The sequence below is a fragment of the Rana temporaria genome, chromosome 1 (assembly GCF_905171775.1).
Source record: "Rana temporaria chromosome 1, aRanTem1.1, whole genome shotgun sequence".
Lineage (NCBI taxonomy): Eukaryota > Metazoa > Chordata > Amphibia > Anura > Ranidae > Rana > Rana temporaria.
The window spans coordinates 376,485,069-376,501,490 of NC_053489.1; the positions used below are offsets into that span (position 1 = coordinate 376,485,069).

The window sequence follows — 16,422 nt, forward strand, 5'->3', positions numbered from 1 at the left end:
CTCATTTATAAACAGAATTGGTCCCAGGACATTTTTATTTTGTTAATTGATAAAAAAGAAATTAAAGTGATAGTAAAGTCCTGAAATCTAAAATACGCTGACAGGCAGGTTTTTTTCTAATAGAAAAGACCCTAGGGGTCTCTTTTGTCATTCAGTACGTATAGAAAAAAATGACCCCTTTAAAATATTCACATAGTTTCACAGTTTTTATTTCATACAGCCGTATTTACTCAAATTATGACATCTAAGTGAAAGATATATCACCAACATGTTGAAAAAAATTCAACAGAATCTCAGAGTTAGAAAAAGGATCACACCTTTTTTTCAGTATTTTTTGAACCACCTTTTCTTCAATTACAGCCTTTAGTTGTTGGGATATATTTCTTCAAACTTTGCACATCTAGACTTTGCAATATTTGCACACTCGTCTCTGCAGAACTGCTCAAGTTCAGTTGAATTAGATGGTGACCGTGTGTGGGCTGCAGACTTTAAGTCATTCTACCAATTTTCAGTGGGGTTGAAGTCTGGGCTCTGACTAGACCATGCAAGGGCATTCACCTTTTTCTCCTTCAACCACTGTGTGGTCATGTGTGCTTTGGGTCATTGTCATGTTGGAAGGTAAACCACCTTCCCATTGACAACTGTATGGCAAAGGGCAGCCGATTTTCCTTAAAGGGGTTATAAAGGATTCCCCCCCCCCTAAATAGCTTCCTTTACCTTAGTGCAGTCCTCCACTTACCTCATCCTTCAATTTTGCTTTTAAATGTCCTTATTTCTTCTGAGAAATCCTTACTTCCTGTTCTTCTGTCTGTAACTCAACACCGTAATGCAAGGCTTTCTTCCTGGTGTGGAGAAAGCCTCTTGAGGGGGCAAGCAGGAGTGTCAGGACGCCCACTAACACCTTTCTCTATCTGCAAAGTAGAGTGTGTCTTGACTTGCCTGCTCGCCCCCTCAAGAGGCTTTCTCCATACCAGGGAGAAAGCCTTGCATTACATTACGGTGTTGAGTTACAGACAGAAGAACAGGAAGTGAGCATTTCTCAGAAGAAATAAGGACATTTAAAAGCAAAATCGAAGGATGAGGTAAGTGAAGGAGGACTGCACTAAGGTAAAGGAAGCTATTTAGGGAAACTTTTTTTTCCTTTACAACCCCTTTAAATGTGATGGTATTTTGCCCCAATAATATTTCCTTCTATCCTGACAAGTGCTCCAGTGCCTGATGCAGAGAAACACCCTCACAATAGGATATTACCATCTCCATGCTTTACTGTAGGAACAGTGTTTTTTGGATGCCAAGCTGTATTGGATTACTCCCAGACATATTGTTTGTTGTTGAGGCCAAATAATTAAATTTTAGTCTCACCTGACCTTAACACTTTTTTCAATGATGCCTCAATCTTCAAGGTGCATTTTGGCAAAGCTCAGTCGTGACCCCTCTCTCGAGGAGTGGCTTTTTTCTTGCAACCCTCTCAAACAAGCCACATTTGTGATATTGTGATCACATGCACACAATGACCACTCTGACAAATTCCTGCAACGACTTCAGAACTACTAAAATATTTGTCCAAACATGCACAACTTTTGTGAGATACTGTATGTACATATTTCATTTTCTTTATATATTAGGATTCTGATTGAAATCTATTTTATGATATTTAGCTATGCATCATTCCATCCTGAAGAAGGTGTATTCTGTGAAATGCGTCAAAGTGGAAGGACACAGCACTAGTGTCATTAGTCCTTTATTAATACTTGAGTACCACTTTCTCAAAAAACTGAGCTACTGAAGTCATTGGCACCAAGCGTTAATACACACTTGTGAATTAGCAAAAAAGTATATGGATATGTTAAGATCTATGTGGGATCAAAATATTTAAATTTAGTTTAGTAAATATTGGTTTTGGTGGTTGGACCAGGCAAATATTACTGCAATGGGGTAAAGCTTGGTGTGCATAAGAACTTCTAATGTCATATTGATACTATAGCTAGCTTTAGTCACAAAAATGATTTGCTTCCCATGTAATTTAACTAGACGAAAGTAATACTTATTTACTTTATTTCAAATTGTTTATTGAACAAAAAAAAAAAAAAATCTAAAATGTTTCACCGTGAAGGCAAGATTAGACAAAAGATAAGTGTTGACATTTTCAACACACATAGGTCTCATATGTATTGTATTTGGGCTGCTTTCATATTGCTCTGTAGCAAAACTTGTTAAAAACACATGTGCGTTTTATCCATGTTTTGGATGCATTTTCTGGGTACCCTACTCCAAGTATGCACCTGTAAAACATGGATATGGGACTATAAAAAAAAAAAAAAAAAAAACACAACAGCGATGCATATTTGATGCGTGTTTGCCACACTTTTTTTTTTATTTCAATTGGTAGCTGCGATTTTGGTGCAGTTTTGCAAAGCACACCAAAGATACAGCATGCACAGAGGTGTGAAGAGTTCCATAGGATTTAAAGGGATTTAGCGGTTGCTGTGTTGTTAGCAAGGAAATAATGCTGTAAAATCTTAGTGTGAAAGCAGCCCAAGTGTCTGCCTGACAAAAACTATCAATTTCTCTTAACATTTAATCATTTCCACTACTTCCTGCTGCTAGACAAAGTTGGAACATGCATAAAAGAAAATAGGTTTCTAGGAAAAAAACACTCTTTTTAAGTCCGACACTTTATACATAGCCCTACTATCTGAAGCAGTACTTCCAAAAAACAAGTTTGGCTTTAGCTAAAATGGTCAAGAGTCAGAACCACCATCAGTTTTTATTTGTGTCCCCAATAAGGAAATCCCTCCACACCATTGAAAGAAATGATGCGATATGAGATCTCCTAAATTGGGACACAGACTGCAGTATAAAAATTACAGATGCTCTTGCCTACTCTATACAAAAATAAACCTTGAGTTCCACCCTTAAATTTACAGTTCATGTCCTATAAAACCAAAACAAATGTGTTACAACCATACTGCATGTCACATATTAATGAAAAAAATAATAATTTGTCTTGGGTTTATATAGTGATATCTATTAGAACTTCCTATTGATCCCATAACAGAGTTTTTAATACAAAAAAAGTTGAACTAGGATGACATCATGCGTGGGGCAATGCTCATCGACATAAGCTCCTGAAATAGAAGTTTGCAGGCATAAGGCATTCGCACCAAGGATATCTAAAAGGGGGAAAAAAAAAGTCAGATTTATTATAGTCATACTGAAATAGCCATAGGAATGTACACCAATAATGTGATCTGAATACATTTATATATTCCTGCATATTTGGGGGTGAAAAATTAGAGTTCCAAATAAAATTACATGACTTTTGTGGAACTCTGTCCTATGTCAATCTTTTAATACTGTAAAGTGAAAATTGAAGGTAAAAGGGGTGTGGCATGTGCTTTGTTTATGTTTTTTTTGCGTCTAGTTCCAAATTTCCAAACAATTTTCTAAATTCTTAGCTTTTTTATTTAAATCTGCACAACTTCTGACCTGGATGAAGTCTGCAGTTGCACAGTAACACTGCTGAATGCCCCCCCCCCCCCCCCCACATACAGATTGGGCAGGATTTCCCAACCTCACCTCTGCATTATGCTGTCTATAATTGGTTGGTTTTGCCCTTGCACACATTATTACTGCAAAATCAGACAAACGACACTGTATATCAAACATTCAGCAGGGTTATTGTCAAAATGCTATGCAGCTAAAGACATCCGTTATACAGAACACAAAAAGTGGAGTGATGTTCTTCATACCTCCTCAGCACTACAAGTAAATCTGTTAAAGTTCAAAGATATCTGTATGACGTTCACATAGTGAGGCATAATTTAACCACTTCAATACCGGGCTTTTATACCCACCTCAATACCGGGCCTATTCTGGCACTTCTCTCCTACATGTACAAATCATTATTTTGCTAGAAAATTACGCAGAACCCCCAAACATTATATATGTTTTTTTAGCAGACACCCTAGGGAATAAAATGACGGTCATTGCAACGTTTTAGCTTGCACAGTATTGCGCAATAATTTTTCAAACAACTTTTTTTTTAATAGGATTTTTTGTTCTCACCGTAAAATCCTTTTATTTGTCGTCCATGGACGGACACAGCCCGGTTCATTCATTACAAGTGGGTTATGTTCCCTGTTTACAGGAGAGGACTAAGCAGAACATGTTAGATACATATACATGTCATTTTAAAACAGAGCTGAATAACCCCGCCCAGGGGGCGGTCCCTCCGGACATAACCCTCCTCCCAGCAGCATGCAGCCTCAGTTCGTAACAAGCAGTACAAACCTAAAAAGGAGGGGTGGGTGCTGTGTCCGTCCATGGACGACAAAGAAAAGGATTTTACGGTTAGTACAAAAAATCCTATTTTCTCTTGTCGCCAATGGACGGACACAGCCTCTTTCATTCATGACAAGTGGGACATCCCCAAGCAGTGTCAAAAAAATGAGGGGTGGGAACAGTATCAGTCAAAAAAAAAAAAAAAAAAAAAAAAAAAACACACAAGTTCACCCCAAACAGGCAGAGCTCCTCAACGGAGGAGATGCAACTTTAGATAGCTGCCTGCAAAACCTTGCGGCCGAAGGAAGCATCTGAAGATGCACTCACATCAACCTTGTAAAATGTCCTCGTTAAGGTGAAAAGATGAAACCACCTTCGGAAGAAAGGAAGGTCTCGGGCGCAACACCGCCTTGTCCTTATGGAGGACCAAGTATGGCGACTTGCAGGACAAGGCCACCAGATCAGAAACCCTTCTGACAGGCGTAATGGCCACCAAGAAGGCCACCTTCTGAGAAAGCGTCGAGAGGAATCTCTGATGTCCTCGAAGTGAGATTTCTGAATAACAGAGAGCACCAGATTCAAATCCCATGGGGGAAGAGGTGGTCTCAATGGGGAAAGTATATGACGAACCCCCTGCACAAAAGTACCCACCAGCGAATGGGCCGCCAAAAGAACACAGCCAAAGCTAAAATCTGACCCTTAATGGTGCTTAAGGCAAGCTTTTGATCTATGCCACGCTGTAAAAACAGCAGGATTCTGGATACCAAATACGTCCGTGGACGCCAACCCATCTCTTCGCACATAGAGATGTAGGCCTTCCAAGTGCGATGGTAAATCTTCCTAGAGGAAGACTTCCTAGCCCGCAGCATAGTTGGAATGACAGAGTCGGAAAGACCTTGGTCCCTTAGAACCTGGCTTTCAATAGCCATGCCGTTAAAGCCAGCGACTGTAAAGCAGGATGGAGTATAGGACCTTGGGACAGAAGGTCCTCCCGCACTGGCAGCCGCCAGGGCGTATCCGCCACTAGGCGCACGAGATCGGCATACCAAGGACGCTGGGGCCAATCCGGGGCGATTAGGATCATGGGAATCCCCTCGGCCTCCACTCTGCGGAGCAGTCGAGGCAGCAACTTCAGTGGGGGAAAGGCATAGATCAATCGATACTGACCCCATGGGGCTACCAACGCGTCTGACGCGTCTGCCCAGGGATCCCTGGACCTGGCCACGAACCTCGACACCTTGCGGTTGAGACGAGAGGCCAGGAGATCCACATCCGGTGTTCCCCATCTCCTGCAAAGGAGTTGAAACACCTCCTGATGCAACGACCATTCTCCCTGGTCCAGCATCTGGCGACTCAGGTTGTCTGCCTGCCAGTTCTCCACGCCTGGGATGTAGACGGCCGATGGAGCCGGCACGCTTCTTTCTGCCCACTTTAGGCTGTGAGCGACCGCGGACGCAGCAGCCGAGCTTTGGGTTCCCCCCTGATGGTTGATATAAGCCACCGCCGTGCCGTTGTCCGACTGGATCCTGATCGGGCGGCCTTGCAACCTCCTTGACCACGAGGAGAGGCATAGCCTGAATGCCCGAAGTTCCAAGACATTGATCGGTAGACGGGACTCTTCTAAAGTCCAACGACCTTGGGCCGACTGGACCCCCCAGCCCGAGAGGCTGGCGTCCATCGTAAACACCGTTTACTGGAAGGGGAGAAAAGACTTCCCCGAAGAGCCGGGGATCTCAACCACCAATTCAGAGACGCCCTGAGCAGATGGCTGACCTGAATCTGACGATTCAGCGACGATGGGGATCTGTTCCACTTGGACAGGATCTCCCTCTGTAGTACTCGGGTGTGAAACTGGGCGTACGGTACCGCCTCGAACGAGGCCACCATGAGGCCCAGAACTCGCATACAAAACCGGAGAGACGACCATTTGCGGGATGTTAAAACTTTCACAGCAGACTGGAGCGTCTGCAATTTTCCTAGGGGTAGAAAGACCCTCGCTTCCGAGGAGTCCAGAATCAACCCCAGGTATTCCAAACGCTGAGTCGGAGCCAGGACCGACAATGTTTAAGACCCACCCGAAATCTTGGAGGGTCTGGCTGGTTATAGACACGTCCTCCCTTAATTCTGAGGCAGAAGCTGCTCTCAGAAGAAGATCGTCTAAGTAGCCCACGATGGCAATGCCTCGCTGTCTCAGCAAAGCTAGGATCGGCGCGAGCACCTTGGTGAAAACTCTTGGTGTTGACGCCAGGCCAAAAGGGAGGGCCACAAACGGATAGTGATCCTCCCCGATCGCAAAGCGCAGAAACCTCTGGTGACTTGCGCAGATTGGGACATGCAAGTATGCGTCCTTGATGTCCAAGGACGCCAAAAAGTCCCCCTGGTGGAGCACAGCTACCACCGAGCGAATAGATTCCATGCGGAACTTCCTTACTTTAACAAAGACGTTCAGAGCCTTGAGGTCCAGGACCCGTCCTTCGGGACCACAAACAGATTCGAGTAAAAACCCTGAAACCTCTCGTCTTGCGGAACAGGCAAAATTACTCCGCAACCTAGCAGGTCCCTTTACTGCCCTCAACAGGGAAGCCCGACGAGCTGATAGGAGAGGGAGACTTGAAGGAAAGCATCTGTTCGGGGGATAGGAAAGAAACTATTTTGTACCCCGAAGAGACCACCTCGCAGACCCATCGGTCAGAGAGCAGAGAGGTCCACCGAGCTGTGAACATGCGAAGCTGTCCCCCCACCCATGAGTCGGGCGGGGGCAGGCCTTCATGCAGTTGCGGGCTTGGGTGCCGGCTTGTTTGGCTTACGCACCCAGGGACGTTTCTGTCCCCCAGCTGAGCCCTTGTCGGGCTGGCCCTGACTGACGAAAAAACGCTTCTGTGTGGGAAAAAAAAAAAAAAAAAGGACCCGGCTTGCGGCGGGGTTCCTTCCCCTTGGAGGACTGAGGGAGGAGAGTGATCTTCCCTTCGGTGACATCCTTGATAATGTCTTCCAGTGAAGACCCAAAAAGCCTCTCACCTTTGAAGTGTAAATCCGCCACGGCCTTCTTAGAAGCCTGGTCCGCAGACCAGCATTTTAGCCAAAGGAGGTGGCGTAAAACCACCGCCGAAACAGAAGCCCTAGATATCAAGGGTGCTGCATCTAGTGAAGCATCACAAACATAGACAAGGCCCTGGACCAGCTGGTCGGCTAGTCTAATTACCTCGGATGGGAGCTGGTGCTCCTCCGCGGCCTGGCGCAAAATCTTTGCCAACTCAGTAAGTGTCAGACACCAGGGTAGTGGCCACAATAGGCTGCAAGGCAGACCCCAGCATGGTAAACATGGAGCGGGTCAGTGCTTCAGATCTTCTATCAGACTGATCCTTAAAAGCAGGAGTTCCCTCTACAGGGAGAGTGGTCACCTTGTTTAACAGGGCGACTGGAGGGTCCACCACCGGAGGAGAAGTCCACTTCTTTAAGAGGTTCTCCTCAAAGGGGTACCAAACCGCCAGGCGGTGAGGGACTACAAAAGCCTTCTGCGGCTTTTCCCATTCCGCATCAATGAATTTATCAAAGAAGGGCACATAAGGAAAAACCTTAACAGAGCGGTCTGATTTGTGTGAACCAAAAGAGACCGAGCCCTCAGCGGATACCTCAGCTGCACTATCTAGCTTAAGGGAGTCTTACAGCATTGATAAGCTCCCTGACAAGTGCCTTATCATGCCATGACCCAGTTACAGTGGGTCCAGGTCCTGGTCCACGTCTTCTTTTTTTTTGTCCAAGAAAAACAAGTTTATTGATCAAAAATTTGACACATACAGTCCAAAGTACCACACTCTTATCTAATATAGCAGACACAGACATGGCCATATACAGAACAGTAGTATATGTAAACAAAAATCAACATACTGAAAGGTCATATAGACTGCATCCAACCACCACACCACCCCCTATCCTGCTAGCCCAAGAGTCTGTCCATGACTAGGTCATTCGGAGCTAGCCCCGGCGTTCCCAACCACCAGTCCCATAACTTTTCACATTTTCCAGAGCATCCCCTATGTTGGTATATAACCTTCTCCATCCTCAACGCATTACCAAGTGCAGTGATCCACTCCCTGACTGCGGGGGGCACTTCAGATTTCCAATGCTGCATGATCAATTTTCTGGCCATCTGGTCCACGTCTTCAGATAAAACCGAACCAGGCACCTAAACCGCAGCCAGGTCCTGGTCTGAATCCTTCCCCCAGCTACCTCTGCCATGCTGGGGGAAGGAGGACCAGATACTGACTCCATCTCTGAGGAAAAAAACTCCCAGGGCCCAGTTCAGAATGAACAGAAAAACACCCACCACTCCTGCTGCGCTGACTGTGGGGGGGGGGGTTGTACAGGGGACTCACCACACCGGACAGGAACTGCTCAGCGCCGCTGCCCTGTCCCGCACACCGCTGTGAGTGTAAACAGAACATGTGAGGTAAAGCGTGTGGTAGCTGTGGAATGCTGTGAGGAGAACGGCGCTGCGTGCCGTGAGAGTCAACGCTAGAGGCCGAGGACTCAAGCAAGATGGCCGCCGAGCGCCCACGTGGAGCCTGGTGCGGCTACAACAAAATGGCCGCCAATGGGATTTTCAATGCAAACTGAAAATCCACAAAAAAATTGCGCCAGCGCCGTCAGAACGGCGGCAAAAACACAGAATTTAAAAGGGTGAAAGCCTGCTCAGCCCCCCTACTGTCCAGAAAAAAAGGGACCCTCAGCAGTAAAAAGGCCAGGCGCACAGTACCCTCAACCAGGTGCCCCCCCCCACCGCATGTAGAACAGTAGAGGGAAAAAATGGAGCAGGGAAGGGAGGATACCCAAACCCCAGGAATGCCCAGCCGTACCACCCCACCCAAGGAGGAGGGACTGTACTTACCCGTCCTCGCGACGACTCACTGGTGCATTCCAGACAGGCATACAACCTCAATGGAGGTAGCCGTCAGCCCGGTCCACTGTGAGTGAGAACACTACAGCTCAGTCATGTGCGGACCTCGGAGCAAAGCTCACTGGCCACCCCAGGAGTCATGGGGCATGTCTTGGCAGACCCAGCCTCTTTGCAAAGGTGTGCTCACACCCGCTGGCTGAACTGAGAAGACAAGGATCTATGATATCCAGCCTCTCAGCCGACAGTTTATGGAAAAAGAAAAAAACAATAAATAAATAGAAATAAAATCCTTTCCTTGGGTGCTGGACCCAAAGGGAGCCATACGTCCTCTTTTGCTAGGCAGAGCGAAACTGAGGCTGCATGCTGCTGGGAGGAGGGTTATGTCCGAAGGGACCGCCCCCTGGGCGGGGCTGTTCAGCTCTGTTTTAAAATGACATGTATATGTGTCCAACATGTTCTGCCTAGTCCTCTCCTGTAAACAAGTAACATAACCCACTTGTCATGAATGAAAGAGGCTGGGTCTGTCCATGGACAACAAGAGAAAAATTGGTTTCATGAATTAAAGAAAAAAACAGTAAAGTTAGCCCATTTTTTTTTTTTTTTGTAAAATATGAAAGATTATGTTACACCGAGTAAATAGATACCTAACATGTCACGCTTTAAAATTGCGCACATTATTGGAATAGCGCCAAACTTCGGTACTTAAAAATCTCCATAGGCGACGCTTTGAAAATTATTACAGGTTACCAGTTTAGATTTACAGAGGTCTAGTTCGAGAATTGTTGCTGGCACTAACGCACGCGGCGATACCTCACATATGTGGTTTGAATGGCGTTTACATATGTGGGCGGGACTTGCGCATGGGTTTGCTTCTGCGCGCAAGCTACCGGGGACAGGGGCGTTTTAATTTTGTTTTATTATTTTTATTTTACTTATTTTTTTTTTTACACTTTTATTCCTATTACAAGGAATGTAAACATCCCTTGTAATAGGAAATGTGTGCGACAGGTCCTCTTTATGGAGAGATGCGGGGTCAATAAGACCCCGCATCTCTCCACCAGGCTGGAAAGCATGAGATCGGTGAAACAAATTTCACAGATCTTATGATTAGTGTTGCTTACTAGCCGCAATCGCGGCTTTGTTTACTTCCAGGTACCCGGGCGTGACATCACATCGCGCCCGGGCCTCCAACGGTCATAGAGATGACTGGTTACTAGCCTGCACCGGACAATTCTTTCTCCGGGCCACCAATGGCACGGGAAAACCCGGAGCAGCGCCGGATGGCGGCGGGAGGGGATTTACCCTCCCGCCGCCTATAAGAACGATCAAGCCGCTATGATCATTCTTATGGTGCACAGAATCGCCAGCACTAAAGACAGATATCTGAATAATGCCTCTAGCTGCAGGCACAAAGCCCAGGACATGGGAGATCCCATCTGTGGACGTCATATGACTATGAGCCAGTATTGAAGTGGTTAAACATTAAGACCCCTTTCACACTGGAGGGCGTTTTGAAGGCGCTATAGCATTATAAATAGCACCTGCAAGCACCCTAAAACAGCTGCTCCATTCACTCCAGTGTGAAAGCCCGGGGGCTTTCACACAGGAGCGGTGCACTGGCAGGATGTCAGAAAAAGTCCTGCCAGCAGCTTCTTTGGAGCGCATTAGGAGTGGTGAACTCGACGCTCCTAATGCACTCCTGCCCAATGAAATCAATGGGCAGCGCCAACGTACAGCCGGCAAAACGCCACTGAAGTGGTGCTTTGCGGGTGGTTTTAACCCCTTTTCGACGGCTAGTGGGGGTAAAACCGCCCGCTAGCGGACGAAAAGCGCTGCTAAAAATACCGGCGTTTTACCGCAGACACTGGGGGCGGCTCAGTGTGAAAGGGCTCTTAGATTAGAGACTCAGAGGACCTCTTAACCAGTTCATCAGGGGAAGGTACCGTGAATAACCTGTACTGCAATGAAAATGTTATATTTATAAGTCCCCCAAACATGGTGCATGCGTTTTAAATGCAGTATTTTAATTATTTTAAGTATTAAAAAAAAAAAAGCAGGGTGGTGAACATGCATTTCTGTAGTGCTGGTATTAACAGCATTTAAAACAACACACTCACACAGCCAGCAGAACAAAAAGGCTAATGGCAAATCTATTTTAGTATTGTGCCACATCCAGTGGTCAAGAACAGAAGAGAAGTTTCCCCTAAATGGACTTAAGGCACTATTGGTATAAATATATAGATATTCAAAATGTTAAAGATTTTTTTTGTATTAAAGCGGAGGTCCACACAAAAATGGAACCTCTACTTTTCAGAACCCTCCCCCCCTCTGGTGTCACATTTGGCACCTTTCAGGGGGAAAGGGGGTGCATATACCTTTATAATACAGGCATTTGCACCCACTTTCGGGCATAGACTCTGGCGGGGGTCACACCCCTTCCCCCCGTTGTCTTCTGGGAAACACACAGGACCAAGAAGACAACGGGGACTAGTTAAAACACGCAGCTTGACTCGCACATGTGCAGTAGGGAATGCGGGAAGTGAAGCTGCAATGCTTCACTTCCCGATTCCCTCACCAAGGACGGTGGCGGGGGCAGCCGAGAAATTGATTGGCTTCCGACATCGTGGGCACCCTGGACAGGTAAGTGTCCATTTATTAAAAGTCAGCAGCTGCAATATTTGTAGGCGGACCTCCGCTTTAATATTTAAACATCATTGAAATACATATGAAACTGAAATACTGATTAGTCTGAACCAAGTCAGCAAATATCACCGTGCTGAGGGATATATGAAGAAGCCTCCTTACACCAACACGTTTCGGGGTACATTTTACTTCTTCAGGGGTGCATAGAAAGGAGAAATTCATCTAGAGCATAATAATAATAAAAACAATTTTTTATATATATATATATATATATATATATATATATATATATATAATATACAAAATGGAAAATTATAATCATAGTACGTGACATACAGAACATTTCAACGAGCCACTTACATGGATAGCAAGGTGATTTTCAGCACTTCATGATGCAACATTAAAAAGTATAGGCAGGTAACACAAAAAGCTGAACCAGTGAGATCGCCATTGGAAGGCAATCGATCAAAATCAATCACATGGAACATGAAAAGGTGGCTAAAGTCCCTGAGGAGAGTTGTCTCCTCACACTGCAGAACAGCGATAAAACCAGGAGGATATACTGGGGCCACAAACAGAAGAGCCCTAAAAGATATATATATATATATATATATATATATATATATATATATATATATATATATATATATATATATATATATATATATATATATTACAAATAGAAATATTGTACTGGATTTTGCTCCATGATAAAAATATGCAGGTAGCATAGCTACTTAGATGAGCAAGTGGAAATATACCCGGACATGGTGGATACTTAAAAAGAGCCATTGAATGTTGATAGACACTTAGCGCAGATACTCAAGTGATAATGCGTAGTCTGTCAATTAAAAATAATTTCAGATATATGAATCAAAAACGGTAAGCACATACATATGGTTTTGACACTAAAGTACATTGAATTAATGTATTTTGATGAAAATGTGTAATATTTGTATTTTTTTTATTGTATTTATATATTGTATTATGTATTTATATATTTAGATATAAAATAGGATTTTTATAACAGCTTACCTGTAAAATCCTTTTCTTGGAGTACACCACGGGACACAGAGCCAGTCATTACATAATGGGTTAAGGATCACCAGCGATGATTGGACACTGGCACTGATGCTAATTGAAGACAGATCCCTTCCATATAACCCCTCCCATCAGGGAAGTCCCTCAGTATTGTAGAATAGAAAATTCTGCGCCAAATATAAATCAGTACTAAATTAAACTAAATAAGCTGCTCCTCAAAGAACAATACTGAATTGTGATAATGAAAATGGAAGGTAGAGGGCGCTCAACCACACAATAGTGATTGTGAAATGTGGAATACCACACAACAACGTGCAACAATTAATAATAAAATACGTTTCCAAAAGCATATGTGAACAGTGATTGCTGAAACAATATAAATCAATATACAGCAGAAATGTCCCACACAGATGTGCATGAATACGCAGATTCCTCTGCAGTGTAAGCAAAAAACACTGAAGTTCACTGTGTTAAACACCAAAAAAATATAAAAATAGAGTCCCAATAGCATGCATAGAAAGCCAAACGAATCTTGACAATTGCTGTGATCTTCTTAGTGGAGAAAAGTAGAAAATGCCACCACCATACTTTTCAAATTTCACTTGTTTCCATCCAAGGTGCTTTGTATATAAAGTGCTCTTACCAGAGCCTGTTGACCACTTTATTTAAAAAGATGGTCATACGGGCTAGTGCAGGATTGTGCCTACACACACATGGATATGGACTATTGAATCTCGTTTCCAGGCGTTCCAGATAAGGATGATATGCAAAAAAAGAGAACCGGTAGACGCCAATAGCGTAATAACGTTTTAATAATAAAAACAACTAAAAACAACGGAAAGCCAAATGGCCTCTTACTTTAAAAGTGCCTACCCGGCACTGGGACTGCAGGCCTGTCACCGCCAATCTGCGGTTCAAAACTTGGGTTATCAGGATCGGATACCACCGCCGTAGTTCCACCATAAACTCCTTCCTGTCAGCTTCACCAGAGCGGGGGGGCGTCTCGTGACCAGGACTGCCTCCAACGTCCGTTTCGATTACTCGTCTTCAGGGGGGCGTGCCTGATCACAATGCATCTCTGTATTTGTAGCCAGTATGGCTACTCAATTGTCCAATTAGGGAAAGTTCCAAACTACACAGCCCCAGTGCCGTTTAAGCATTCATCAAAATCATTAACAATACCATAATCAAGCAAATGCATACATTGAATAAAACATCCCTACAATAGTATTGCAAAATTTCTTTCTTAAATAGCTCCTGCACGGAGCTAAAAATAAAAAACGGCATCTCTCGGGTCCCTCCGGATGTGCAATGCAGCCATCCAGAGAGCATGATACTCAAAGGTAAACAAATTGAAAAAAATGTTCACTCCGATTGAGTAAAGGGCTGGTTGGATCAGGTGGATCTGAATAAATAAAATTAGTGATGTTGTGATGTAACTTTCCCTAATTGGACAATTGAGTAGCCATACTGACTACAAATACAGAGATGCATTGTGATCAGGCACGCCCCCCTGAAGACGAGTAATCGAAACGGACGTTGGAGGCAGTCCTGGTCACGAGACGCCCCCCCACTCTGGTGAAGCTGACAGGAAGGAGTTTATGGTGGAACTACGGCGGTGGTATCCGATCCTGATAACCCAAGTTTTGAACCGCAGATTGGCGGTGACAGGCCTGCAGTCCCAGTGCCGGGTAGGCACTTTTAAAGTAAGAGGCCATTTGGCTTTCCGTTGTTTTTAGTTGTTTTTATTATTAAAACGTTATTACGCTATCGGCGTCTACCGGTTCTCTTTTTTTGCATATCATCCTTATCTGGAACGCCTGGAAACGAGATTCAATAGTCCATATCCATGTGTGTAGGCACAATCCTGCACTAGCCCGTATGACCATCTTTTTAAGTAAAGTGGTCAACAGGCTCTGGTAAGAGCACTTTATATACAAAGCACCTTGGGTGGAAACAAGTGAAATTTGAAAAGTATGGTGGTGGCATTTTCTACTTTTCTCCACTAGGAAGATCACAGCAATTGTCAAGATTCGTTTGGCTTTCTATGCATGCTATTGGGACTCTATTTTTATATTTTTTTGGTGTTTAACACAGTGAACTTCAGTGTTTTTTGCTTCCACTGCAGAGGAATCTGCGTATTCATGCACATCTGTGTGGGACATTTCTGCTGTATATTGATTTATATTGTTTCAGCAATCACTGTTCACATATGCTTTTGGAAACATATTTTATTATTAATTGTTGCACGTTGTTGTGTGGTATTCCACATTTCACAATCACTATTGTGTGGTTGAGCGCCCTCTACCTTCCATTTTCAAGTCCCTCAGTATTGTAGCAAAGCAGTAAGGTTCCCATAAGAAGGGGGGACCTCTGTGTCCCGTTGTGTACTCCAAGAAAATAATTTTACAGGTAAGCTGTTCTAAAAATCCTATTTTCTTTATCGTACACCCTGTGACACAGAGCCAGTCATTACATAATGGGACGTCCCAGAGCAATGCTCAATGAAGGGTGGGAGACACAGATCAAGCAGGCCGCTCATGGACAAGAAACCCTATTACTGCTGCCTGCAGCACGCTATGCACACATCTATTTGATAGAATTTGGAAAATGTATGGATTGAAGACCAAGTTGCAGCTGTACAGATCTAAGTCATCGAAACCTGGTGATGTACTGCCCATGAAGCACTAATCGCCCTGGTAGAGTGCGCCTTAACAGAAAAAGGAGAAATCCTGTTCTTTACACCATAAGCTTGAATAATTACTTGTCGAATCCACCTAGAAATGGTGGATTTTGATGCCGCTTGTCCCTTCTTGGGATCATCTGGCAAAATAAACAAAACATCCGTTTTACGTATCTGGAGCGGTTGCCTGCAGATGCACCTTTACTGCTCTCACTACATCTAGAGAGTGCAATCATTTTCCCTAAGCTGTCCGCGGCTCCGGAAAAAAGGAAGGCAGAATATCTTGGATTCAAATGAAATGCCGACACCACCTTTGGTAAAAGGGTAGGATGGGGTCGTCGAACAATCTTGCCCTTGTGACAAATTAAATAAGGCTCTTTACAAGAAAAATATGCTAATTCTTATCAAAGGAATATGGTGAATAGGTTTATAATGTTGCCTTGGCAAAATCAATACCAAATTCAAATCCCATGGGCACAAGGGAGACTTGACTGGCAGATTTATCCACCGTTCACCTTGAATGAAAGCCCAAACTAGGGAATGAGATGCCAGAGGTCTCTGAAAAAAAGACTGATAGAGCCGATATTTGACCCTTGATGGTTCTAAGGGCCAATTTCATATCCAACTGGCAAAAGGCGAGAATCCTACTTATGTCATACTTCTGAGGATTCCATTTCTTGGTTTCACACCAGGAAACATATGCCTTCCAGTAGTAGTAGATAAGCCTGGAGGCTGGCTTTCTAGCATTAATGAGTGTAGAAAGCACTGGACCCGAGATTGCTTGTTTCTTCAAAATGTGGGTCTCCGTAGCCAGACCGTCAAATTTAGCTTTTGTAAGGAAGGATGGAACACTGGACCCTGCGACTGCAGGTCG

The 16,422-nt window shown here is 44.2% G+C and overlaps 1 protein-coding gene across 1 annotated transcript in view; it reads right to left on the reverse strand.

The window, feature by feature from the left end:
* Positions 1–2,338: 2,338 nt before the first annotated feature.
* POLR2B (RNA polymerase II subunit B) overlaps positions 2,339–16,422 on the reverse strand; it is a 601,249-nt gene continuing 587,165 nt past the window's right edge. The window contains 1 exon segment of the mRNA XM_040322519.1: positions 2,339–3,173. Coding sequence (XP_040178453.1) covers positions 3,084–3,173 — 90 coding nt within the window. The 3' untranslated portion in view covers positions 2,339–3,083.